Genomic DNA, 27,506 nt, shown 5'->3' with positions numbered 1-27,506 from the left:
TATGTGCCCTGACCGGGAATCGAACCCCGATCACCTGGATCCTAGGTTGATGCTCAACTGCTGAGCCACGCCCAGCTGGGCAAAGTGGCCTTTTAAATTAGAATCACAGTGATAATAGGTTGTGTATGGGCACACACACACATAGTTATCTACAATACTATCCACTATTTTTTCCCCCTCATGTCCTCTCTTAGCAGGATAAAGGTATTAACTACTTAACAGTCCCAAATTTGTTTTGTAAATTTTAGTGGTGTGTGAAATTGAGCAAACTGGAAGCTCCCGCTCTGTGGGCCTTGCAGGAAGAAACCACAGGGCGGGCGGACAAGGGGCTCAGGATGGTGGAGAGCCAGCCCTTCTTGGTAACCACAGTCACCCTGCAGGGAGTCCTCTCTGAATCCCTTTTAGGGAATAGAAACAATTTCAGATCAGGAATTTAAAAAGGAATAGTGAGGTTTTTGACTAAGGGAGCTCAGTGATGATCTATGGCAGCTTTTTCAGGCTTTTTCATTTTCGTGAAAGTCCTTTTGTCTTTGTCCTTTGTTGACATCCTAATGAAATACTAATGTGCATTGAAATGCCAAAAACTAGGTTTCAAGAAAGAAGAGTTGTTCCCTAACGGGATGATTTACCCCTGCATAATTACTCTCAAATAATTTATTTATGGGAAATACAATTCAAATAATTTTTTTATCTGTTATTTTCCTCAGGTTCATGTGGATAAATTAGACATGTTTCGAAACATGCCCGACATTCTTCATCATCTCACCACAGACCGCAGCACTCAGATCCATGCGTGTCGCCATCCAAAGGTACATAGTAAATTGCTTTTTTCATTTTTTGTGGGATCCATGAGAAACAGAATTTCAGGACCAGAAGGAACCTCAAAAATTCTATTTTTGATGCTCTTGACATGCAACTGTACATTATTGGATTCCATTACCATAAACTTCATACTTAGTAAATAGACACAAATACTTATGGTTTTTTTAGTGACATATATTCATACCCAGTTGATACATGTTTATCTGTAATGAATAATTTATTTGTAATGAAATTAGTAAAATATTAGAGCTTATAATTTAAGAAAACATATTCACAATCCATTGATAGTTTTGAGACTCGTGCACATTTATAAATGTATTTTTCTTCTCATTTGAGATTAAATATCTAGTATAACTTCACTCTGAATTTTGAAATAGTTACATATTTTGCTAGTCTAATTTCAAATGAATGTTGTTAGTATTTTTGCAACTCACTTGTGAATTGTTTTTTAATGCCACCATAAAATTCCCTCTTATTAAATCTGTTATTATTAATCCTTCCGTTATTAAATGCCAGGTATTAAGTTTTTAATTTGTCTTTAACATTTAAAAAAATTTTAATTTATATAGTCTTTCTACATCACTAATACTAATAATGATCTTCAAATGCAGTGGTATTCATGATTACAATTTTCCTCTAAATTTTAAAGTATGTTAGCATTCAAATGCTGAATAAACCCTGCCTTTGTATATCTAGACAATCATCGTGGTAGTAGTATTTGCTTCATTGGCCAAAAACCTAACATAAAGTTGCTCAGCCCTGAAATGAAGCATAATTTAAAAAAAAAAGAAAAGAAAAGAATTCTTATCCACAACATGGGATATTCTACTTCAGACTACTCTAGGAGAGTTGCAGGGTGAGAAATTACTTTGATGATTGGTAGGCTGCATATTATAATTTGCATTCATGAGTTTCTTTTTTTAAAAATTTTTATTTATTGATGAGAGAGAGGGTGCTAGAGAGTGGGAGAGAGAGACAGAGAAACATCAATTTGTTGTTCCACTTATTTAATCAACTGAGCTACCTGGCCAGGGCAGTTTATTTCATCATTTTGTTTGTGTGTGCATACAGATACATACACACAGCCAATGAATTCGTGGATGGATAAAAATAATGTAGATACAAAATGAAACTTTCCTTTTTCTGTTGAACTTAGAATCTTTAGTTTTCTCACATCCCATAATTTTTTTTAATTGATTTTAGAGAAGAAGGGAGATAGCGAGAGAGAGAGAGAGAGAGAGAGAGAGAGAGAGACGTCAATGCATCATCCATTGGGTGCCTCCTGCATTCCCCCCGCTGGGGATTGAGCCTAAAACCTGGGCATGTGCCCTGAACGGGGAATTGAACTATGACCTCCTGGTGCATAGATTGATGCTCAGCCACTGAGCCACACAGGCCAGGCCCATAAATCTTTTAATTGGACTTTTTTTTCCATTCTGAGTTTTCTCACATCCCACAAAGTAGCTTAATTTGTAACTGCTACTCCTGTCATTTCTCACATGGCTACTTGCTTTGAACCACTACTTCTAGTGGCTTAAGAGATTTCTTAAGACATGTAGCATTAAAAATACTGAGCAGAGCACAGCTTGCAAAGCCCTGTGGCAACTAATAGGAAGCCTCAGAGGAAGCAGCACCAAAGGCACTGGCAGATGTGTGATCTGGATGGAGTCCATGTGGTTCTGAAGGATCCTGATCTAAACATGTCTTTGGGAAAACAGTCCCATTGTTTTTCAACCTTTTAAAAACACTTATTTTTTTTCTCTCTGACCTTATTTAGAAAAATTTAAAAACAGTAAAGTTGTGAGACTGTATTCCCGTTTGTTAACACTTTGCCACATTTGCACTCTTGCCCCTCTGCCTCTCCTTTTCTCGCCAGCCCATTTGAGAGTCAGTCACAGACTTCAAGATACTTTACCCTAAACCTTCAGCGTGTATGACTGGAGAAAGTACATTCTCCTGTACAACTACAAATACAGTTCCCACACTCAGGAAATTTAGCTCAGATATGATACTATTGGGTATCATATGGCCCATATTGTTTTCCTCAGTTGTCCCATTAGCATCCTTTAGAGCTTGTGGAGGGGAAACAGGCATCCAGGATTTAATGAATCATTAAGGAGGGCTCTTTAGTCTCTAGCCTTTTGCTTTTCTTCCATCACGTTGATATTTTGGAGATTCCAGGCCACTTGTTTTACAGGAAGTTCCTCAACTTTGGAATTATCTGATTGTTTCCTCATGTTTCCATTCTTTTTCTTCATGTCTGAAAACTTATCTACTTCTTTTGTTATTGAGACGGTGCCTATAAACATACCTGTTGAAAATGCTGAACTGCTTTTCTATATTTTTAAATCTTTTTTTTTAGGCAGAGGAATATTTTCAGTGGAATAAGTTACCCTGTGGAATTACTTCCAAAAATAGAATTCCCCTCCGCACAATCAGCATTAAGCCATCCACGATGTGGTTTGGAGAAAGAACCAGAAAAACAAATGTAATTGTGAGGTAAGAAAGCAGTGTCATAGGTCTTCTGAGAGAAACCCTGCTTTGAGGTAAATTGTCTGATTTATTTTAGTTTAAATGCAATCTAGCCTAAGCCCAACAGGATATATTATAATTGTGGAAAATAACTTCTGAAATTTAAACTCTATTTAACTACCGAGAAGCTGCTTCCAAACCTATCCCATGGCTAATACAATAAGCCCGTATTTCCTGAGGCCTGTCTAGTTGGGTAGATAAGAAAGGAGTGATGGATTGATGTTGGAGTTAACGGAGCCCTTAGTGAAGCAGAGGAATACCATAATGATCATCATTTTGGGGCAACATTTCCTTTATATTAGCTGTTCAGAATGTCTACAGATATTTATATTTCTGGAAAGAGTCCCCTCTTTCCAGGGAGAAATTCTTGATTGTAGGGTTTTTTTACTGGGACAGTCTAAACAGAAAGGCTCGAAATTGAGAACTTAGCTTAGTTTTGATAAATGACCTTTTAATTTTGCATTCTCATTTCCCTTTAGGACTGGAGAGAGTTCATACAGAGCTTGTTTTTCTTTTCACTCCTCCTACAGTGAGGTAAGAGGATCCCATATACACATAACCCTATTGCCGACTGCTCTGCAGCCTTCATGGTTGAGAGAAAGTCTTGACTTCCAGTGGCATCTCTTTTTCTACTGCTGAAGATTTGTTGTGGCTTTTCCTAAAGAAATTCAGGGAAAATATCTCAGTGGATGAGCTACATTTATATGTACAAAGGAAATTGCTGTTATTACCTGTTTTCAGCCTAAACATTGAAGAATATATGTATGATTAAGGTTTTCTTCCTGTCTGGCTTCCTAAATGTAATTTAACTTCCCCACTTCAATTGTATTGTTCACCTGTAATAAAAGAATCATAATTATTTGAAGGAGTACTACAGATAAAACCTCATTATAGTCAGCCTTAATATTCAAATTTTTGGTCTCTTCCAAAATCTGATTGTATTAAAAAGCCACTTAAAAAAATAGTCCTGAATATTCAGCAGTAGGGAAGAACAAAACTGATCGAGCTATAGACCTTGTCCTTAAGATGTTATATACTAGAACTACCCAGCTTTAGAGAGCTTAAAATGGTTTAGTTATGGTACTTTTTAATATAGGAAGTTGACCTGCTACAATGGGAACTTAATATATGTAATTTATTTGCAAAAGCCTCATGCATTTTCAAAGTAAATGCTAGCATCTAGCAAGTGCAGAGATTCAGTAATTTCACGTATTGGAGAAAAGCAATATAAAAGCAGCCTTTTTATGACACTTTAAGTCATATATAATTTTAGTTTTTTCTGTTTCTGCACTTAAAAATCCATTTCCCTGATAACTATTGTTTTTGTATTTGGGATACATGGATACAGCCCTGTAGCAGTGAGCTGTGGATGTGTTAATGATTTGAACAGGTAGATTTTTCAGAACTCAAGGTAGCAGCATTCTTATCAAGACAGCCATAATATTCTAAATAATTCATCATATTATCAAAATATTACAGTGACATCTCTATTAAATAACTGACCTTAACTTTCAGGTACAAATAGTTTATCTGAGAGTAGCTTGGAATTAATTCATTTTGGTGATATAATTTAGTTGTTTTCTTCATCAATTCCTCTTAAATCTTAGGTTGTTGTCAAAGCCCCTTCCTGGTGATTTGTCCTTGGTGTGGCATTTTGCTCAGCATCAGAGTCCCTTCCTCTTGATCGACAGAGTATCCTTTCTCGGCCATAGGGAGGGCATCTAATCAGATGGAAAGGGAAGGGTAGGTCTTACTTCTTCAGTCAAATCTACTCCTGTCTTATTTCTCTTCTTCAGTATAGTTATTAGCCAAGTTGGGAAGCATAACTATAAAGTGGTGAGACTTTATAAAATTACCTCCCAGTAAGGATGTATTTCTCTGCTACTTGAGTAGAGATGGCTGACCTACCTCCTCCCTTCCCATTCCCTTAGATCAGAGCCAGTTGTCATGCACATAGTAGGATTACTCTGAGCTCTGCTCAGTCATCTTCTGTCACAGTATTTGGTGAGAGACAGGCTTTCCTGAAAATTGGTTTAATTAATATACTTATATCCTATAAATAGAACATGAACTATATTTAAAAATGTAATTGTAGGTTTAAATATCATTTCCTTTCAGTTTTTTCTAAATACAATTGATCATCTTTATTCCTGGATTTCTTACTTGTAATTTTGCCTACTCATGAAAATTTGTTTTTAAGACCCAAATTGATACAGGCAGTGCTTTGTGGTTATTTGCAGACATGCACAGCAGAGTGGTAAAAAATTGCAGTTGTCCAACATGCACATTCTCAACTCAGGCTGAACAGGGCTGCATTCTGCCTTTTCAGAGTGTGAATAATTGTCCTTTTGCAGTCTATTTAGTGCTGCATTTGTCATATTTTTGTGCCTTTTGTTGGTGATTTCACTGTTTAAAGTGCCCCTACGCATAGCACTGAAGTACTCTCTAGTGTTCCTAAGTGCAGGAAGGTGGCATGTACATGGGGACAAACTGTAATCTAGTTTCATTCTTTTGCATGTGGCTTTCCAATTTTCCCAGCATCATTTATTGAAGTGGCTTTCTTTTCTCCATTGTGTGTTTTAGGCTCCTTTGTCAAAAATTATTGGCGCGTGTACATGTGGTTTTATTTCTGGGCTCCCAATTCTGTTCCATTGGTCTGTTTTTCTGCCAATACAATGCTGTTTTGATTATCGTAGCTCTGTAATATAATTTGAAGTCAGATGGTGTTATACCTTTGCCTTCATTCTTTTTCTTAGGATTGCTTTGGCTATTCAGGGTCTTTTGTAGTTCCATACAAATCTGATCATTTTTTGTTCTACTTCTTTTAAAAATGACATTGGGATTTTGCTGGGGATTGCATTAAATCTGTACACTGCTTTGGGTAATATGGCCATTTTAACTATGTTGATTCTTCCAATCCATGAACATGGAATATCTTTCCATTTTGTTGTGTCTTTTTCAATCTCTTTTAATAATGCTTTGTGGTTTTTGGTTTATATACCCTTCACAAGGCTCCTTTGTTAAATTTATTCCTAGGTATTTTATTCTTTCGGTTGCAGTTGCAAAAGGAATTGTTTTTCTCATTTATTTTTCTGAAGTTTGTTAGTATATAGGAGAGCAGTGGATTTTTGTACATTGATTTTGTATCTTGCAACTTGACTGTATTTGTTTATTGTTTCTAATAGTTTCTCAGTGTTCTTTAGAGAGTTCTATATACAGAGTCATGTCATCTGCAGAAACTGACACTTTTACTTCTTCTTTCCCAATTAGGATGCCTTTTATTTCTTTCTCATCTGATTACTCTGGCTAGGACTTCCAGAACTATGTTGAATAAGAGTGGTGAGATTTGGCATCCTTGTCTTTTTCCTGATTTTAGAGAAAAAACTCAGTTTTTCACCATTGAGTATGATATTGGCTGAGGGTTTGTCACATATGGCCTTTATAATGTTGAAGTACTTTTTTTCTATACCTATTTTATTGTTTTAATCATAAATGGAAGTTGTATTTTATATGCTTTTTCTGCATCTACCGATAAGATCATATGATTTTGATCCTTTGTTTTGTTAATGTGCTGTATTACATTGATTGATTTACATATGTTGAACCATCCTTATGCTCCTGGAATGAACCCCACTTGATCATGAGGTATTATTTTTTTAATGTATTGTTGTATTTGACTTGCTAGTATTTTGTTTGGGATCTTTGCATCTGTATTCATCAGGGTTATTTATCTGTAGGTTTTTTGTGTGTGTTATCCTTGCCAGGTTTTTGTATCCGGGTTATATTGGTCTTATAAAATGTGTTAGGAAGTATTGCCTCATCTTCAGTTTTTTAGAAGAGTTTGAGAAGGATAGGTATCAAATCTTTGAATGTTTGGTGGAATTCACTAGTGAAGCCATCTGGTCCTGGACTTTTATTTTTTGGGAGATGTAGATAGCTGTTTCAATTTCTATACTGTTGATCAGTTTGCTTAGATTTTCTAGTTCTTCATGATTCAGTCTAGGAAGGTTATATAAATCTAGGAACTTATCCATTTATTCTAGGTTATTGAATTTGTTGGCATAGAGTTTTTCATAGTATTCTAGTATAATCATTTGTATATCTGTGATGTCTGTGGTATCTTTCATTTCTGATTTTGTTTATATGAGTCTTTTCTCTTTTTTCCTTAGTGTATCTAGCCAGGGGTTTGCCAATTTTATTAATCTTTTCAAAGAACCAGCTCTTCGTTGTATTAATTTTTTTGTATAGTCTTTTCTCTATTTCATTAAGTTCTGCTCTAATTTTTATTATTTCCTTTTTTCTGCTGATTTTGGGTTGCTTTTGTCCTTTTTCCAGTTCTTTAAGATGTAATATTAGGTTGTTTACTTGTGTTTTTTCTTGTTTCTTGAGATAGTTCTATAGTGATATAAACTTCCCTCTTATTACTGCTTTCACTGCATCCCAGAAGTTTTGATATGTTGTATTTTCATTCTCATTTGTCTCTCTCTATCTCTTGATCTCACCTTTTATTTCTTCTTTGATCCATTTTTTAGTAGTATGTTGTTTAATTTCCACGTATTTGCAGATTTCTTTACTTTTTGCAGTTGATTTCTGATTTCAAAGCATTGTGGTCAGAGAATATGCTTGGTATAATTTCAGTCTTCTTGAATTTGTTGAGGCTAGTTTTGTGACCCAATATGTTGTCTATCCTTGAGAATGTTCTATGTGCACTGGAGAAGAATGTATAATCCGATGTTCTGGGATAAAAGGTTCTTTAAATGTCAATTATGTCCATTTGGTCTAATGTGTCATTTAAAGTGGATATTTCTGTATTGATTTTCTGCTTGGATAATGTATCTAGAACTGTCAATGGAGTATTATGGTCCCCAACTATGCTTATGATTTGTCAGTTTCTCTCTTTAGCTCTGTGAGTAGTTGCTTTATATATTTTTGTGCTCCCTGGTTTGGTGCATATATATTAAGAAGTGTTATTTCTTCTTGATATAGTGTCCCCTTTATCATTATAAAATGTCCATTTTTGTCTTTTGTTGTCTTTGTTATCTTGAAATCTATTTTTGTCAGATGCAAGTATAGCTACACCTGCATTTCTGTGGATGTTATTTGCTTGGAGAAGCATTTTTCATCCTTTCACTTTGAATCTAACTTTGTCTTTGCAGCTTAGATGTTTCTCCTGAAGGCAGCATATGGTTTGGGTTTTGTTTTTTTATTCAGTGTGCTACTCTGTGCCTTTTTGTTGGTGAATTCCGTTCATTTACATTTAGGGTAATTATTGATGTTTGAGGATTTCCCATAGCCGTTTTACCTTTTGTTTTCTGGTAGCTCTGTGCCTCCATTGGTTCTTTTCCTTTGTGTTTCTGTCGTTTTTGTTTGGTGGTGTTTCATACTTCTTTCCTCTGTTTTCTCTTTTTAAAACCATATGTCTCGGTTTTAGTCTTTTTGTGTATGGTTACCATTAGGTTTATGAAAAAGAAAGTTTCATGTATACAGTAAACCTTTTTCTTTTGAATGCATCTGATCTCCATCCTTTGCAAATTCAGACCTTTACTCTCTCCCCTTTTAGTTTTTGTTGTCACAAATTATCCCTGTTTATGCTGTAAGTTTGTTATTGATCTTACTTGTAGTTTTGTGACCTTCTGATCTTTGTTTCAGGTAGAATAACCCCCTTGAGTATTTTCAGCAGTGGATGTCTTCTGGTGGTATATTTCCTCAGCTTCTGTATGTCTGGGAACGCCTTTATTTCTTCTTCATATTTAAAGGATAACTTTGCTGGATATATTATTATTCTTGGCTGGTAATTTCTTTCTTTTAGTAGTTCGATTATTTGGTTACACTCTCTTCTGGTTGATAGTTTCTGCTTAGAAGTCCAATGATAGCCTAATGGGCTTTCCTTTATAGGTTACTTTTTCTTTTTCCTGGCTGCCTTGAGAATTATTTCTTTGCCATTAATTTTTGACAGTGTTAATACAATGTGCTTTGTAGATGGCCTCTTTGGATTGAAGTAACTAGGGGTTCTGTTTGTTTCTTGAATTTGAGGATCTAGCTCTTTCCATAGGTTTGGGAAGTTCTCATCAACTATTTGAATAGGCTCTCCATTCCTTTCTCCTTGTCTTCTTCTTCTTCTTCTTCTGGTATGCCTATTATTATTATATTGCTTTTTCTTATGGAGTCAGACAGTTCCTGTTGAGCTCTTTCAATTTTTTTATGCTCAAATCTCTCTCTTCTTCCCTCTGCATCATTTCCAGATTTCTGTCTCCAATATCACTAATTCTTTCCTCAATTTGGTCAGCTTTATTTCCTGTGCTCACTTTTTATTCTTGATCTCTTTTATTGAGTTCTTCATCTCCAGAATTTGTTTGGTTCTTTTTTTAAGATTTCAATCTCTTTGGTAAAGTACTCATTTTGTTTATAAATTTATTTTCTGAGTGCATTAAATTGCCAGTCTGTATTTTCTCACATCTCATTGAGTATTTTCAGAACTGCAACCTTGAACTCTCTGTCATTTATATCACATATTCCTGTGTGTTTGCTTTCTGGAGATTTTTCATTTTCTTTCTGAGCTGCCTTGCTACGTTGGTTATTTATGGTATTTGATGGGCTCCTTCTCTGTCTAGGCATCTACATATGAGTGTCACATCTCTAGCAGATTTCTATGAAGAGGTCTTTCTCTTATTTTCCAGTAGGTGGTGCTGAATCATAAGTTCTTTATCTTTGAAATCCCAATGCTGACTCCTGCAGTGTGTCTCTGGCTGCCATCAGTGTAGTGGCAATATGTTGGGGTGGGATTGGCTGGTGGAGTCCACCCCCTTCTTTGTTTTGGCCTCCTAGTAATGGCAACTTTGGACTTCCGTGGGGTCCCCACTGCGCCCTGATTGGGGACCAGTCACACTACACCCTTAACTCAGGGGAAATAGTGATTCTGTAGTACCAGTTATTGGGTTTGCAGATAATGAAAGAGTGAAGGCAAGTGAGTTCTGGGAGGCTACAGGGCATCATGGCTTTGTTTCTCTGTCTGGAATGCCAATCGCCTGACAAACATGGCAGCACCCCAGTGTTGTGTCCTTGCCTAGGTCTCTGGGTTCAGCTGCAGCTTGTGCTGCTCACTCCTGTGGGAATGCCCACTGAATCTTTCTTCTCCTCCTGGCTGAAGAAAGCGCCAGCCACAACTGGATTCTTCCCCTCTCCAGGCTGAGCCCAGCTGTGAGCTCCAGCTGCAGGGCTGCGTCCATGATTAGTCTGAGCCCTCCTCCCTTCTCACCTCCCATTTGTTCCCACTTGCCCACCTTTAGATACTTAAATGTGCTGACCCCTCAGGTGTGTCTGTATGTTAAGCAGGGAATCTTTTGTTGAGTTATAGCTGTTCAAATTTTTGAAATTTCAAGGGGAGTGACCAAGGGGATCTCTCATGCTGCCATTCCTCTGACATCACTCAAGAAGTATAATTCTAAGACCCTGTTGCCTTGTGTACATTAAGTACTCAGCTAAATCTAACATACTTGAAGGAGATGTGTTAAATATGAGTGACTGACCTTAGTGAGGACATAGACAAATGAAGAAATACAGAATCTTTGAATCCCATTAATCAGTGATTCTCAGTCCTTACTGTGGAACAAAACCACCTGAAGAACACAGAGTTCCAGGCCCCACTGCATCTTAGTGTAAAAAGGATCTTCGGGGTGAGGCCTGAGCATTGGATATGTCTTTTTCCTAAGAGGTCCCCAGGTGAACCCCATATGCAGCAAGCATTGAGAACCACAGCCATGATTTTTCTGCTGCTTTCCCCTGGCCTCCATTTATTTGCCTCTCACACATAGATTTTTCAATGTTGAGATAATTGATCCATTTTGTTTTCCTTCTTCTAGATTAAAGATTTCTTGAGCTACATCTGCCCTGTGAATGCATATCCAAATGTCATTCCAATGGGCACAACTGTGGATAAAGTTATAGAAATGTAAGTTATTTCTACTTCTGGAACTTGTGTTATTGAATGGGATGAGTACAGAGAATAGTGTGGGCCTGAGAGCAGGGGCAAAGACTTAAAGTGGATGTGGCTGTGAATGAGTTTCTGGGTGGGAGCATAGTGGCTTTCTTTAAGCAGGTATGTTATATATAATCCTAAAGGCTTCTGGGACTCCAGTATAAGGAAGCAGTTGGCAGTAAGGCCCTCGAAAAAGGGTAGGACACCCCCAACTCTTATTTCTGTGCCCTTTTATATTTCATCTTCACTGGGTCTTAGCTTTCAGCCTCTAGAAGGAAGTGATCAAATTTGTGAGATACTTGCAAGAGATAAACAAACAGGGAAGGGAAAACAACTAGCTATATTGTATTCTCTGAATGCCAGAAGGTGTCACTGTATTACTTAAGTTTTTTAGAATAGGGACCTGCTCTTCTGCAGTACAAGAGCGGATATGAGTTTTGCTTTCCCTTGATCCGACAATTAGATACCTACCTACCAGGTTGTATTAACATTTTATTATATTGAAGTGATTTTTAATTATTAAACATTACTTTTCAGGTTTTAAAAAAGTTTTAAAATTGATTTTAGAGAGGGAGGAAGGGAGAGGGAGAGAGGGAGAGAAACATTGATGTGAGAGAGAAATGTTGATTGGTTGCCTCCCATATGTGCCCTGACGGGGTGGAATCTCAACCTGGGTATGTACTTCCACCTGGGATTGAACCTGTCACCCTTTGGTGCAAGGGGTGATGCCCAACAAACTGAGCAACACCAGCCAGGGCTGCTTTTCCGTTTTTAAAAGTAGTTATGATTGCCCCCATGGTCAAGTTTTTATAATTTTGATGAATGATGCTTACAGTCCAGCAGCAGAAATAAAATATTCATATTCATATTTATTTCAGCCTAAAGCCTTTGTGCCGATCTTCCCAAAGCACTGAGCCAAAGTATAAACCACTTGGAAAACTGAAGAGAGCTAGAACAATTCATCTAGACTCTGGTAAGAATAACATTCCTGGGGTTAGAAGTGTGAGTGTCCTACAAGACTGCTTTTCAGGGTGCTCTGGTCTGGTGAAAGCTGCATTGGGTAGAGGCAGACCTGGGACTCACTGACATTCAGATTTGTCACATGGTCTCAGGAAGTGCTTAGCCTTCGTATCTCCAGCCTGTAAAACCAGGAGTTCCATCTCCTTCACAGGTTTAAGCAAGTGCCAAGGAGAAGTGTGCCTGTATTGGATGCTCTTAGCTTTTTGGAAATATGCCCCATGGTTTGCATAGGCCATAAGGAGAAGCTGTGCTGTTATTTTTTAACATTTCTTTTAAGATACTAGAAAATGCTGATAATGGGAACTTTTATTGCCATCATTTCCGATCAGACTGATCAGTAGTGCTTATACAGATGGATTTTCCCTATACTTTCCTACCTTCTTTCATTGCTACTTTATTCTCCAGTGAAGATGAGAGATAAACTCTGAGGTGGAAATTAGAACTTCAGATTCTGAGCAAAGCCCTGCTGCTTTATGTGATTTCGTGGTTAGGATTAGTAGATAACAATGATACTATTTATTGAACACCTACTGTTTGGCAGGTATTGTGCTAGGTCCTTTCCATATATTATAGCTAAACCTCAAAACAAACCTGTGAGGAGTCTCATCCCAGTTTTACTAATGAGCACACTGAAGCTGTTGGGTGAAGTAGTGTCAAGTTAGTTGATAATGTTCGTCTTCTATATTGTTGCTGCCTTACGTGTTCTACTTGCTCTATCAGTTATTCAGAGTTGTTGAAATGTCTGTTTATAATTATGGATGTGTATTTCTCCCTGTCATTCTTTCACTTTTTGCTTCATCTGTATGAAGCAATGTTATTAGGTATACACGTTTAAGATTCTTATGTCCTGTTGAGGAACTGACTCTAATTTTAGGAAATATATATCCCTGGTAATATTCTTAGCTTTGAAATCTATGAGCTATTAACTCCACTTTCTTCTGATTAGTGTTAGTATGGTAACTTTTTGTATCTCTGTATTTTTAACTGTCTTTATATTAAAGTGGGTGTCTTGTTGGCAGTGTAGTTTTTGGGTCTTGCTTTTTGTAGCCAATCTGATAATTTCTGCCTTTTAATTGGAGTGCTTAAATCACTTTAGGTTTAATGTGATTACTGATATACTTAGTTTTAAATTTACCATCTTGCTATTTGTTACATCTGTTCTTTATTTCTTCTTTCTCTTGTGCCTTCTTTTGGATTAAATGAGTACTGATATATTCCTTTTAATCTCTTATTGGCTTATTAGCTATAATTGTTTTATTTTAGTGGTTTACAGCATACATCTTTAACCTATTGGAATGAAAAGTTTAAATATTATTCTACTTACAACACTCTAATTCCATTTCTTACAACAGTCTAATTCCATTTCTCCCCCTCCCAGTCTGTGCCAAAAAGGCATACATTTTACTCTGTTATAACTCCAAAAGTACGTTACTATTTTTTTGCTTTAAGCTCTCACTTTTTAAAAGCTTTATTGAAGAATAATTTATATACCAAAACTTCACCCTTTTTAGATGAAATCAATTATTGTTACTTTAAAAGAGTTGTTCAACTATCAGCAGTATCTAATTTCAGATATTTCCATTACTCCAAAAAGAAACTTGCCCATTTAAAGTCACCTTCCCATTACCACCTCCAGACTTAAGCAACCATAAATTTATGTTTTTTTTAAACTGGATATTTTTCTTTATCTTTTAACTTTAAAATTATTTGTACCTTGAGGACACGTTCATTGATCTTTGTATACCCTTGTATACCCAGGATCTTAAAGAGCATATAGCTTATGAATACTGAATGAATATATACATAAATATACAAATTAAGTTTAGGTAAACTTAAAGCTGTACCACTGTTTCTCTGCCTTACCATCAATCCAAAATTTGACTGACATTGATGCAACTTCTAAAAAAAAAATTATCTTTATTGTTGAAAGTATTACAGTTGGTCCCCTTTCCCCCCCATTTTCTCTACCCTGTACCCCTCCGCCCAGGCCTTTATCACAGTATTGTCTTTGTCCATGGGTTATACATATATGCATATGAGTTCTTAGGTTAATTTCTCCTCACAACCCATCTACCCTTCCCTTCCTCCTAAGATTTGTCAGTCTCTAGACGCTTCTATGTCTCTAGATCTGTTTTGTTCATCAATTTATTTTGTTCATTAGATTCTATATATAAGCAAGATCATGTGATACTTCTTTCTCTGACAGGCTTATTTTGATTAGTATAATACTCTCCAGGTCCCACCATGAGGTCTCATAGGGTAAAGAATCCTTCATTTTTACAGCTGCATAGTATTCCATGGTGTAAATGTCTGAGAAGATGCTTGATATGATTTCAATCTTCTTGAACTTGTAGAGAGACTTGTTTTGTGTCCTAACATGTGGTCTGTCTTTGAGAATGTCCCATCTGCACTTGAGGAGAATGCCTGTTCTGCAGCTTTGGAGTGAAATGTTCTGTAAATGTCAATTAAATCCATTTGATCGAATGTGTCATTTAGAGTCACTGTTTCCTTGTTGATTTTTGTCTGGAAGATCTATCCAGTAAGGTCAGTGGGGTGTTAAAGTCCCCTACTGTGACTGTATTGCTGTCAATCTCTCCTTTAAAGTCCTGCAGAAGTTTACAGCTTGTGTGAGTTTATTTTGAAGTAGGTTTCTTGTAGACAGCATATATTTGGGTCTTGTTTTCTGATTCCATTCAGCTACCCTACATCCTTTGATTGGAGCATTTAGTCCATTTACATTTAAGGTTATTATTGATAGGTACTTATCTATTGCCATTTTATTTCATTATGCCTGTTTCTCATTCTATTTCAACTTTTAATTACAGCAGTCTCTTTAACATTTCTTGCAATGCTGGTTTGGTGGTGATAATCTCCTTTAGCCTTTTTTTGTCTGGAAAACTCTTTATTTCATCAACTATTTTGAATGATAGCCTTGCTGGATAGAGTAGTTTTGGTTTCAGATTCTTGTTTTAATTACCTTAAACACTTCATGCCATTCCCTTCTGGCCTGTAGAGTTTCTGATGAGAAATTAGCTGACAGCCTTATGGGAGCTCCTTTGTAGGTAACAGATTGCTTTTCTCTTTGCTGCCTTTAAGATTCTCGCTTTGTCTTGAATTTTTGTTATTTTAATTATATGTCTGGGCATGGGCCTCTTTGGGTTGTTCTTGCTTGGGACTCTCTGTGCCTTCTGAACTTGTGTGACTTTTTCCTTGACCAGGTTAGGGAAGTTTTCTGCCATGATTTCTTCAAACAGGTTCTCTAACCCTTGCTTACTTTCGACCTCTTCTGGCATGCCTGTGATGCAAATGTTGTTTCATGTTGTCTCACAGTTTCCTTATACTGTCATCCTGTTTTAAAAATTTTTCTTTTTGTCCGGCCCGGCGTGGCTCAGCGGTTGAGCGTCGACCTAGGATCCAGGCGATCGGGGTTCGATTCCAGGTCAGGGCACATGCCCAGGTTGCAGGCTCGATCAATGGCTTTTATCATTGATGTTTCTATCTCTCTCTATCCCTCTCCTTTCCTCTCTCTGAAATCAATAAAGATATATATATATTTTTTTAAAATTTTCTTTTTGGTTCTCTGATTTTTTTTTTTTCCTACCGTCTTCTAATTCACTGATCTGATCCTCAGTTTCCACTAATCTGCTGTTTATTCCTTCCAGTATTTTTAAAAATTTCTACTATGTCACTCTTATTTTCCTTCATAGTTTCCATTTCTTTTCTCATGTTGTTGTGCATTCTTATGATCAGTATTCTGGACTCTATATCTGATAGATTGCCTATCTCCATTTCATTTAGCTCTTCTTCTGGAGAATATTTGTTCCTTCATTTGGGGTTTTTTCTCTCTCCATTTTGTCTCTTTGGATTTGTTTCTATGTATTAGGTAGTTCTGCTAGGACTCTCAGTCTTTTGGATGGTCTCTGGTGTAGGCCAATGTCACACGCTGTCTGTGACTGGCCTTGAGTACCCTGTTTGAAGCTTTTTGCACTTCACAGCATGTGGTTCCCTCTGATGGAGCTGGGTATGGTCTGTCTTTATAGACTTACCTCTTCTGGACATTTCACATCAACAGAACCATATATTTGGTCTTCTGTGCTTGGCTTCTTCCCCTTAGCATAATGTTTTCAAAGTTCACCCATTTTGTAGTATGTGTCAATACTTCATTTCTTTTCATTGCCAAATAATATTCCATGGTATATCACTTTTAAAAAAAAATATATCTTCATTGATTTCAGAAAGAGGAAGGGAGAGGGAGAGGGAGAGGGAGAGGGAGAGAGAGAAACATCAGTGATGACAGAGTCATTGATCAGCTGCCTCCTGTGCACCCCCAACTGAGGATTGAGCCTGCAACCCCAGCATGTGTCCTGATTGGGAATCGAACCATGATCTCCTGGATCCTAGGTTGATGCTCAACCACTGAGCCATGCTGGCTGGACAGTATACCACATTTTATTTACCCATTTGATGGGCATTTGGGTGGTTTCCACTTTTTAGTTATACACAAATATTTATAGCATTATTTCTAAGTTTTTATTTGGACATATATTTTATTTATTTTAGGTATAAGATAGAATTCCTGGGTTATATGGTGTCTTAGTCTGCTTGAGCTTCCATAACAAAATACCACAGACTGGGTGGCTTAAACAAACTTATTTCTCATAGTTCTGGAGGCTGTGAATTCCAAGATCAAGGTGCTGGCAAAGTAGGTTTAATTCTGAGGCCTCTTCTCTTGGCTTGTAGGTGGCTACCATGTTGCTGTGTGCTCACATGATCTTTCCCGGGTGCATGGGCTTGGGGGTAGAGGGAGAGTGCTCTTTGATGTCTCCTTATAAGGACACTAATCCTGTCAGGGCCCCACCCTTAACTTACTTCCTTAGAGGCTCCATTTCCAAATATAGCCACAGTGGGGTTTAGGACTTCAACATATGAATTTTTTTTGTGGGTGGGAGGAGGAAGGGGAAACATTTAGCCCATAACACACAGTAAATGTATGTCTTAACATTTAAGAAACTGACAAACTACTTTCCAAACTGAACACATAATTTTCATTTCCACCAGCAATATAGGATTCCAATTTGTTCACATCCTAGCTCACAGTTTTTATCATCTTTTTTATTATAGCCACTCCAGTGGCTGTAAAGTGGTATCTCATTATAGTCTCAATTTGCATGTCTATTAATGTTGAGCTTTTTTCATGTGCTTATTGGCCATTTATTGATCTTCTTTGGTGGAATGTCTGTTTAAATCTTTTGCCTGTTTTTATTTATTTACTTTAAATTTATCTTTATTGTTGAAAGTATTACAGGTGTCCCATTTTTGCTCCCAATTGACCCTGTCCACTTCACTCCCACCCCCTCCCCAGGCCTACACCCCATTATTGACTGTGTCCATGGGTTATGCATATATGCATATAACTTCTTTGGTTAATCTCTTCCCACCCTCCACCCCCCTTCCCTGTTTCCTCTGAAATATGATTGTCTGTTGCCTGCATCAATGTCTCTGGATCTATTTAGTTCGTCAGATCCTTTTGTTCATTAGCTTCTTCTTAAAGAATATCCTTCAGCTTTTCCTGTAGTGCTGGTTTGGAGGTGATCAACTCCTTTAGCTTTTTCTTATCTTTGAAGCTCTTTATCTGACCTTCAGTTCTAAATGATAGCTTTGCTGGGTAGAGCAATCTTGGTTATAGTTCCATGTTTTTCATCACTTTGAATATTTGTTGCCACTCCCATCTGGCCTGTAAGGTTTCTGTTGAGAAATCAGCTGAAAGTCGTATGGGTGCTCCCTTGTAGGTAACTAATTGCTTTTCTCCTGCTGCTTTTAAGATTCTCTTTGTCTTTAACCTTTGGCATTTTAATTATGATGCGTCTTGATGTGGGCCTCTTTGGGTTCCTCTAGTTTGGGACTCTCTGTGCTTCCTCGACTTGTAAGTCTATTCCCCAGGTCTGGGAAGTTTTCTGTAATTATCTTGTCAAATAGGTTTTCAATTTCTTGCTCTCTTTGTTCCCCTTCTGGCACCCCAATACTACAAATGTTGGGCCTCTTGAAGTTGTCCCAGAGGCCCCTGATACTATCTTCATATTTCTAAATTCTTTTTTCTTTTTGCTCTTCTGGTTGGGTGTTTTTTGTTTCCTCATGTTTCAAATTGCTGATTTGATTCTCAGTATCCTCTACTCTACTTGTTGACTCCCTGTAAATTATTCTTCATTTCAGTTCCTGTAGCCTTCATTTCAAATTGGTACTTTATTATGTTATTGATTTTCTGTTATTTCCCTAATAGTCTGCTTAAACATCCTTCTAAACAAAATTCTGAACTCTGTATCTGTTAGCTTTCTTGGATCTATTTCATTTAGTTCCTCTTCTAGAGATTTCTTCTGTTCTTTCCTTTGTGACATGTTTCTTTGCTTCCACATTTTAGCTGCTTCCAGGTGTTTTTTTCTATGTATTAGGTAGAGCTGCTATGTCTTCTGGAATTTGTAGAGTGGCTTTGTGTAGTAGGTGTCTTGTAGGGTCCAGTGGCTCAGCCTCCCCAGTCGCCTGAGCTGGGCCTTCTAGGTGCTCCCCTGTGTGGGCTGTGTTCACTGTCCTGTTGTAGTTGAGTGTTGGTTGCTGTTGGTGTCCTCGGGAGGACTTGACCCCCTGGCCAATCAGCTGTGAGGACCAGCTGTAACTACAGTCAAAGAACTGCTGTGCTGGAGACACCCCTATGGAGTTGCCTGTTTTTAAATTGGATTAACAGTCTGAGTTCTTTCTTTCTGTTTTCAAAGATTTTTAAAATTGAATTTTAGAGATAGGGAGAAAGAGAAACATCCAATACATCAGTCGGCTGCCTCCTGCATGCCTCCTACCAGGGATTGAGTCTGCAAACCAAGCATGTGCCCTGACTGGGAATCTAACTGGCAACCTTTGGGTGCATAGGACGAGGACCAACCAACTGAACCACCCCGGTCAGAGCTTAAGAGTTCTTTATATAATCTGCATATATAAGTCTTTTATTAGATAGGACTTGCAAATATTTTTTCCTAGTCTAGTTTGTCTTTTTCCTTTCTTGATGGTGTCTTTTGAAGTACAAAAATTTAAATTTGATTAAGTCCAATTTATCTAATTTTTCTTTTATTGCTTGTTCTTTTGGTGTCATATCTAAGAAACTATTGCTTAATCCAAGATTATGAAGAATTATTTACTCCCATGTTTTATCATTTTCTGGGTGAGTTTTTACCTTCTTCCTTAGTATAAGTTGTATTTTCCCCCCCTTCTGCATGTCTGATAATTTTTTATTGGATGCTATGCATTCTGAACTTTAGCTTGTTAATTTCTGTATAATTTTTGATTTCTAAAAATATTCTTTAGCTTTGTTCTCTTAAGTGACTTGTAAAGTTTGCTCCTTTTGTGTATTGTTTTTTATCTTTGTAAAGCAGAAACAGAGTAGCATTTAGTCTAGAATTAATTTTCTCCACTACTGAGGTAAGATCCTCAGTATTCTTAGAATAAAAACACTCTGTAAATTGTGTTCCACTCTGGCTGTTGGGAATAGGCACTGTCCCTAGTGCTGTGTGCATTCTAGGAACTGTTTCCTTTCATTCTTTCTAGTGATTCTTTCCCAGGCCTCTAGGGATGCACTGCATCACAAGCATACAATGATCAGTATGCTGAATACTCAGGGGGAACCTCTGCAGCCTCTGGGAGCAGCAACTCTATTGCTTTGTCCTCTGAGAACTCCAGCTTCTTCACTTTCCCAGTTATACTGCAATCCAGGGATCCTGATGGGCTCTAACTTGGTGTACCCTTTTGCCTGGAACCAGTAAGCTGGGGCAGTCTCAGGGCTCACTTCATTTGTTTCACATTTCTCAGGTTTCATTGCCTGATGTCCAATTTCTTTAGATCCTTCTTCTTATATTTTGTTTTGCTTTTAGTAGTTTTAGGTGAGAATTTCAATCTAGCCCGTTTCTTTCTTGGCTGCAAGTAGAAATCTTTAAAAATTTTTGAGAACTTAATTTGTATCTTCAGTGCACTTCCCAAATGATGCTAGATTTCTGATTGGGCCACTGGTGTAAGAGTTTTTCAGTTATTGTTTACTGCCATTTTGTTTTTGCTTTTTCATTTTTGTTAGCTTTGATTTTGTTCCTTCTAGATTCCTTAGCCTTTTTATTCCTTATTAATATAGGAATTTTGATAGCTTTTAAATTATTTGTACGGATATAGATCTTTCCACAATCCTTTGGTGTCAGTCTCTTTAGATGTTTTTATTTTAATTTAATTTAATTTTTAAAAAATATATCTTTATTGATTTCAGAGAGGGGAAAGGAGAGGGAGAGAGAGATAGAAACATCAATGATGAGAGAGTCATTGATCGGCTGCAGCCCACAACCCGGGCATGTGCCCTGACCGGGAATCGAACACCGATCGCCTGGATCCTAGGTCGACGCTCAACCACTGAGCCACGCCCTGCCGGGCAGTCTCTTTAGATGTTTTTAGATGACTTTTGTGAGCTATAGGTATCATCGTTTACTTTAGTTCACATGTCATTGACTTTATAATTCTTATGTCCTGTGTGCTTTATAGTCTCTGGTGATCTCTACCAGTGTGTTGACCAGTCTGTCAGGTTCTTTAGTTCTTAACATATTTTCTTGATGCAAGTCAGTGTTAATATGCATGTGGCATTAAATCAGTTGCTTTAAGATTTGTTATTCCTGTGTTAGAATCTGAGATGCAAGAACAGAAATCATTCTTAGACTTCTTAAAAAAGCATTTTAGTAGAGCTCCTAGTATTGATGTTTCATCTTTATATAATTTAATAGTTAACCACTAATAGACAATTTTTAAAAATGACTGTTTTTATTCTTAAAAAGTAGTATACACTCACTAGATAATTTAGAAAAATTGTGTAGAACCACATGACTCTAAATTAGCATTTCAATGTATTTTATTTTTCCTTATTCATTTATATAAATATCCACCAAACTCAAAGGGGTGGATATTGAAAATATTTAAAAACCAACATTTTTGTAGGCACCAATGAGAATAGTAACTGTAGTGCAAAAGCAGTGTCCTAAAGTTCTTTAGTTGTGTAAGACTCTTAGTTGTTGGATTGTGCAGAGGTGGACAGGAAGTAGAAACCAGGGCAGTGGGGGAAGAGGGCAAGAAGGACACTTTGGGGTTTACAACAAGGGCAGCTTACTAAGTAGTGTGAGTATTTAAGTAGTCTCACAAATACACTGTACAGTTGTATGCAGGCTATAAAGCAGTTTGGATCACTGTATATACATGCGTGTATGCACAAACATACACAAACTTTTTATTGCAAAATTTTTGTTATTCATAAATGCCAATTTAATGGCTATATACTTTGCATTATGACTAGATAATGGTGTATTTATTTATTCTTTGTCATACATTTAGGTTATTTCTAACTTTTCAATTTTACAGATAACGTATAGTGTTGTTCATCACATATTAACCCTTTGCGGTCGTTTGTCTACTCTCAGCCACCGAAGCTTTTTTACCGTTCCGGTCGTATGTCTGCTCTCAGCCACCACAGCAAGGAACCGTACAAATCTTAACTCTATTCATTCATGTATCAGTTCATAATTTCTCTAAAAGCTCTTAATTCCGACCAGTACGACACCCATGTCCAAATTTAATACGACAGCAAAGGGTTAAGACTATTTCAGTTTTTTCATTATATTGGGCTACATTTTAGAAATTTAAGTGCTTGATACATAGCCAAATTGTCCTCTAGTACAATTACACCAATTTATACAGACATGAGCAGTGCATGTTGGTGGACAATATCTATGAATTATTTGACGTTTGTCCCTTTTTAAATTGGGTTTAGGAATATGAGTTTGTAAACACTATTAAGGATTTTCTCAGTGTTGTCTTTCCATTTTCATTTAGAGAAATTTAAATTTATATATATATTTTAAAATGTTTTTTACAACTGATTTTAGAGAGAGAAGAAGGGAGAGGGTTAGAGGGGGAGAAACATTGATCAGCTGCTTCCTGCACGCCCCTTACTGGGGATCAAGCCTGCAACCCCAGCATGTGCCCTGACCAGGAATTGAACCCGTGATCTTTTGGTGCATGGGATGGTGCTTAACCAATTTAGCAACACTGGCTAGGGTTAAATTTATGTTGTTTTAACAGAAAGAATACACAATATCAGAATAAACTTCTAATAGTATAGAAACTACTTGTTTCAGATGCATACAGGTGAGTTAATGTGAAAATGTTTCGACAGATTGAAGTATTTTACAGTTGAAACATACCATGATGCTGGTATAGTCACAGATCCAGAAGAACATGAAACTGTCCAACTTAGAGATGATACAGAAGCATTTCATAAAAAGATAGCTTTGGCACAACAGCGGAAGAGAGCTAAAACAAATGTATAATTTGTTTAAAGCCATGCCTTGTAGACTATGATGATTCTAAATACAGTAGCTGTATATCTCAGTCACCTTAAGCCCTTTGGAAAGGGTAAGATAAATAGTTGCTTATTTAAACAATTATTAATCATAATAGAACATGGGACTTTAGGAATTAGGTTTGATACCTGGCTCTGCCTATCTAGTTGGTTTTTTTTTGTTTTGTTTTTTATTGATTTTTTAGAGAGAGAGTAAAAGAGTGAAATATTGATCAGCTGCCTCCTGCATGCCCCCTACCAGGGATTGAGCCTGCAACCTGGGCATGAGCCCTGATCAGGAATCAAACTGGCAACCTTTTGGCACACAGGATGTTGCCCAACCAAGCCACATTGGCCAGGCACCTATCTAGTTTTTTGACCTTTGCATTATCACATACCTTCCCTGGGCCTGTCCCCTCATTGGTAAAATGGGAGCCGGATGATGATCTGGCCAAAAGATGATGGTCCATCTTTTTAGTGGCTTTAAAAACTATAGTGTTTAGCTACATCCTTTAGATCACTGGGAAAATGGTTATCCTTTTTAAGTGGTAGGTATTTGTAAGTTAACATCAGATTCAGCACTAGAACAAAAAGTAGTCTCATCAACATTTAATTTCCTTAGGTTAGGTGCTATTACAGGGCAGTAAAATATTTGTTTTCCCAATTCTGTGCCTTATTATTTTATGTAAATTTCATATAGTATGAATTTCATTCTCCCAGTAAGGTTTCATTTTAAGAATTTAAGTGGACTGGGCTCACTAAGTACTAATTCCACATGCTTAGAAAATCAGAATGAATTTTGTTGACTTTTCTTGACTATACATGCGGTTTATTTAGTATTTTGGTTAACGTTGATTTAATTTGTGTTTTTTCCCTGGTATCTATCGCAGCCTTGTGAACTGGCCAGCTGTGGTTGCTATAACAAATACCATAGATTAGGTGACTTAAACAATAGACATTTACTGCTCACAGTTCTAGAGGCTGGGATGTCCAAGATCAAGGTGCTGACAGATTTGGTTCTTGGTGAGGGCCCTCTTCCTGGCCTGTAGACAGCTGCCTTCTCACTTTGTGCTCACAGGCCTTTCCTTTGTGAATGGGCTTTGAGAAATCTGCCTTCCTCTTTTTATAAGGACACTAATCCTGTCGTGTTCGTCCCACCTGCAAAGCGCATCTAAACCTAATTATCTTCTGAAGGTCTTCCCACCTCCAAATAGCATCACAGTGGGGTTAAAGCTTCAAATTATGAATTTTGGGAGGGCACAAACATTCAGCTCATAACAAACACAAAGTAGGTATCAATAAAATGTTTAGAGAAGAAAAACTTTAGAAAATAATGAACTGTTGTCATTGTATTAAATCAGTGTACTTGAGCATCTAGTATTTGCAAACCTCTCTTCTAGTCTGAGTAGTTCACAAAGTTGGCTGATGATCATAATCAGCTACAGAACTTAAACAAAGCAGAAACCAAATTATTGGGTCCTACCTTAAGGGATTCAGTAGGTCTGGAATGAGATATAGAAAGCTGTTCGTTTTTTTTTTAAAAAGCTCTCCATATGATGCTAATGATCAACCAGGCTTGAGAACCACTAATGCAGGTATAGTGACCTTAATTTGGGGAACCAGGTCTATATTCTCAACTCATTGTCTGACATTATAAGTTGAAGAGTGGTAAATTGTTCAGAATATCCCAAGAATAAGGGGCCTTTATTTAAAAAAAAAAAAAAGGCCTTTATTGATTTCAGAGAAAGGAATGGGGGGAGGGAGAGAGATAGAAACATCAATGATGAGAGAGTCATTAATTGGCTGCCTCCTGTACACTCCCGACTAGGGATCGAGCCTGTAACCCAGGCATGCGCCCTGACCAGGAACTGAACCACGATCACCCGGATTCTAGGTCGATGCTCAACAACTGAGCCACGCCCAGCCAGGCAATAAGGGGCCTTTTAATTGCTCTTGGGAGAGTAAACTCCCTATTACATGCAATTCCATGAATTAAAAACTTAGCTAAAAGCTGCAAGTGGATTTTTAATTAAAAGCACAAATTGGCTACTTTTGCATTCTACCTTATACACCTGTTTTGTTTGTCCCCAGATGAGGGGGAGGAGGAAGATGACCTCTTTGATGATCCTCTGCCAGTACCTTTAAGGCACAAAGTTCCAAACCAGCAAACTCTTTACCCTGAGGTATTTCCCATGACTACAGTATCACAAGACCAGCCTGAAAAACTGAGACAAAGCACAGGATGCATTGAAGCAAAGAGCATAAAAACACCTCTTTGGGCAAATTTTATAGATTGTGAAGAATCCAACAGTGAAAGTGAAGAAGAATTACAAATCCCAGCCTCATCTCAAGGAGATCCGAGTCCTCTCACACATCACCAGCAAAAGGCCAATGTGGAAGTACCACAGTGGGAAGTATTCTTTAAAAGAAATGACATCACAGATGACAGTTTGGAAAACTTCTGTTCCTCCACAGAGGCAGGGGGCTCTCAGTCACCAAAGCTTTTCAATGACTCTGATGGCGAGTCAACTCACATCTCTTCTCAGAATTCCTCTCAGTCCACACACATCTCAGAACAAGGAAGTCAAGGCTGGGACAGCCAGTCTGACACTGTTTTGTTATCTTCCCAAGAGAGAAACAGTGGGGATATTACCTCCTTAAACAAAGATGGTTACAGACCAAGAATCAAGGAGAATCTTCCTGCCTCTCAGATGGAACAAAATGTACTTTGCCTAAAGGACACTTACTCTGAAGATGTAAATGTAGTTTCTAGTGTTGGAGAACCAACTACTGTAAGCAGTGGGAAACACATACCTCAGGAAAGAAGGTTGCTAACTATTAGCAACAATGCAGATTCACAGAGCTCCTCTGATTTTGAAATTCCCTCAACTCCAGAAGCTGAGCTACCAAAACAAGAGCATTTACAGTATTTATATGAGAAGCTGGCAACAGGAGAGAGCATAGTACTTGCAAAAAGAAAAAGCTCACTCTTAGATACTTAAGAATTCCTTCTAGAGCCACCACTAAAAAACGTATACAAAGAGGTAATAGTCAAACTCTTAAATTAAAATGCTCATATAACCTAAAAGGCGGCAGAAAGGAGAAACAGGAACAAAAAATAGAGGGGGAAAAACAGAAAACACCTAAGATATGGTAGGACTAAATCCAAATAGATCAATAATTACATTAAATGGTCTAAACACACTGATGAAAAGATAGGAAAAATAAAACAAACCCCAGCTATATGCTGTCTATAAGCAACTCTCTTCACATGGTATAGGTTGGTTAAAAGTAAAAGTATGGAAGATATACCATGTAAACACTACTTAAAAGACAGTTGGAGTGTCTATAAAAGGTACAGTTCACCAAGAAGATATAATTTTAAATGTGTAAGTATCTAAAATCAGATTCAAAATATACAGGCATACCTCAGAGATGTTGCAGGTTTAGTTCCAGACCACTGCAACAAAGCAAAAATTGCAATAATGCAAGTCACATGAATTTTTTGGTTTCCCAGTGCACATAAAAGTTATGTTTACATTATATCATAATCTATTAAGTATGCAATAGCATTATGCCTAAAAAATAACCCAACAAAAATACTTTATTGCTAAAAAATGCTAACCATCATCTGAGTCTTCAGCAAGTTATAACCCTTTTGCTGGTAGAGGGTCTTGCCTTGATGTTATTGAGAATGTGTGATCTGTGAAGCGCAATAAAACGAGGTATGCTTGTACAAAGCACAAACAACTGAAGGAGAAAGACCGACTAATGCACGGTTATAGCTGGAACTTGAACATTTCTCTCACAGTAACAATTAGCTTATGAAAAATCAGCAACAATAGAGAAGATGTGAATAGGACCCATCAACCAACTGGATCCAATTGATACTCCATCCAACAATAGAATACATGTCTTGCAAGAGTACATGGGACATTCACCAAGATAGACCATATCCTGGGTCATAGGAATACTTCAAACTGAAAGAATAAATTTGGACCTATTACTGTAAACTGATGGCTATAGGAAAACTCAGCCCCCTACTTACCTCAAAAGATGCTACTCCATTTAAGAACGTTGGTGTGAATACAGTGGTAAAATTAAAACCAGAAAAATTAGGACCAAAAGAAAATAATTAAATTGCAAAAGTATATGTGTGTTCTGTGAGTCATTCAACTTTTCTAAATTCCATCAATAGGATATGCTTTTGCAGTTATATGTGTGTATTTAATAAAGTTTTTAAATATATTAATCACTTTGGTATGCTGACATTTTGTAGATTAAGGCAGCAAAAGCAGATTTCACTTGAAACTAGTTTAAATGAAGTCTCTAAAACAATTTGTAGATCACTTATACTAACAATGATATGCATTATCACCATGCTGCAAGATAATTAGTCCAACAGTAAGTATTGGACCCACAAGACTAATTAGGGTTACAAGACTTACAGTTAGTGGGAGAGGAACATAAACAGGGTACTCAGAGGAAGCCATGCCAAGAGGACCCAGGAAGCCAGCCTTGTCATTTCTCCAGAAGGATATGTGTTAGGACAGATTTGCCTGTCGATTTACATGGGGGAAAACTGGACAGTGACAGCTAGATTGCTAAGAAACTGGCATAAGAGGAAGGTTCAGGGGAAGAAACTGACATGGTCATTAAGGGATAGGGCTGAGAGTAAGGGCCTGGTCATTTCTGACTGGTCTTTGAGGACAGGTTGGGTCACAATTTTAGGGAAGTGTCTCTACCCTAAATTAC

The 27,506-nt window shown here is 37.3% G+C and overlaps 1 protein-coding gene across 4 annotated transcripts in view; it reads left to right on the top strand.

Annotated features, from left to right (window-relative positions):
* Positions 1 to 27,005, top strand: part of DCLRE1C (DNA cross-link repair 1C) — a 42,350-nt gene extending 15,345 nt beyond the window's left edge. For 2 of the 4 annotated variants that reach the window (XM_081131194.1, XM_081131192.1), the window contains 6 exons: positions 708 to 809; positions 3,185 to 3,321; positions 3,834 to 3,888; positions 11,214 to 11,302; positions 12,208 to 12,302; positions 24,843 to 27,005. In XM_081131194.1, coding sequence (XP_080987320.1) covers positions 708 to 809; positions 3,185 to 3,321; positions 3,834 to 3,888; positions 11,214 to 11,302; positions 12,208 to 12,302; positions 24,843 to 25,753 — 1,389 coding nt within the window. In that variant the 3' untranslated portion in view covers positions 25,754 to 27,005. Of the gene's footprint in view, positions 1 to 707; positions 810 to 3,184; positions 3,322 to 3,833; positions 3,889 to 11,213; positions 11,303 to 12,207; positions 12,303 to 21,772; positions 21,826 to 24,842 lie in introns of those variants that run through there. The other 2 variants (XM_081131195.1, XM_081131193.1) reach the window with 2 other exon arrangements.
* Positions 27,006 to 27,506: the final 501 nt, after the last annotated feature.

Source organism: Miniopterus schreibersii (genome assembly GCF_964146895.1).
Source record: "Miniopterus schreibersii genome assembly, chromosome: 1".
In the NCBI taxonomy this organism is placed as follows: domain Eukaryota; kingdom Metazoa; phylum Chordata; class Mammalia; order Chiroptera; family Miniopteridae; genus Miniopterus; species Miniopterus schreibersii.
The sequence above is the reverse complement of the archived record's forward strand: the minus strand, read 5'-3'. Positions and strand labels throughout refer to the sequence as shown.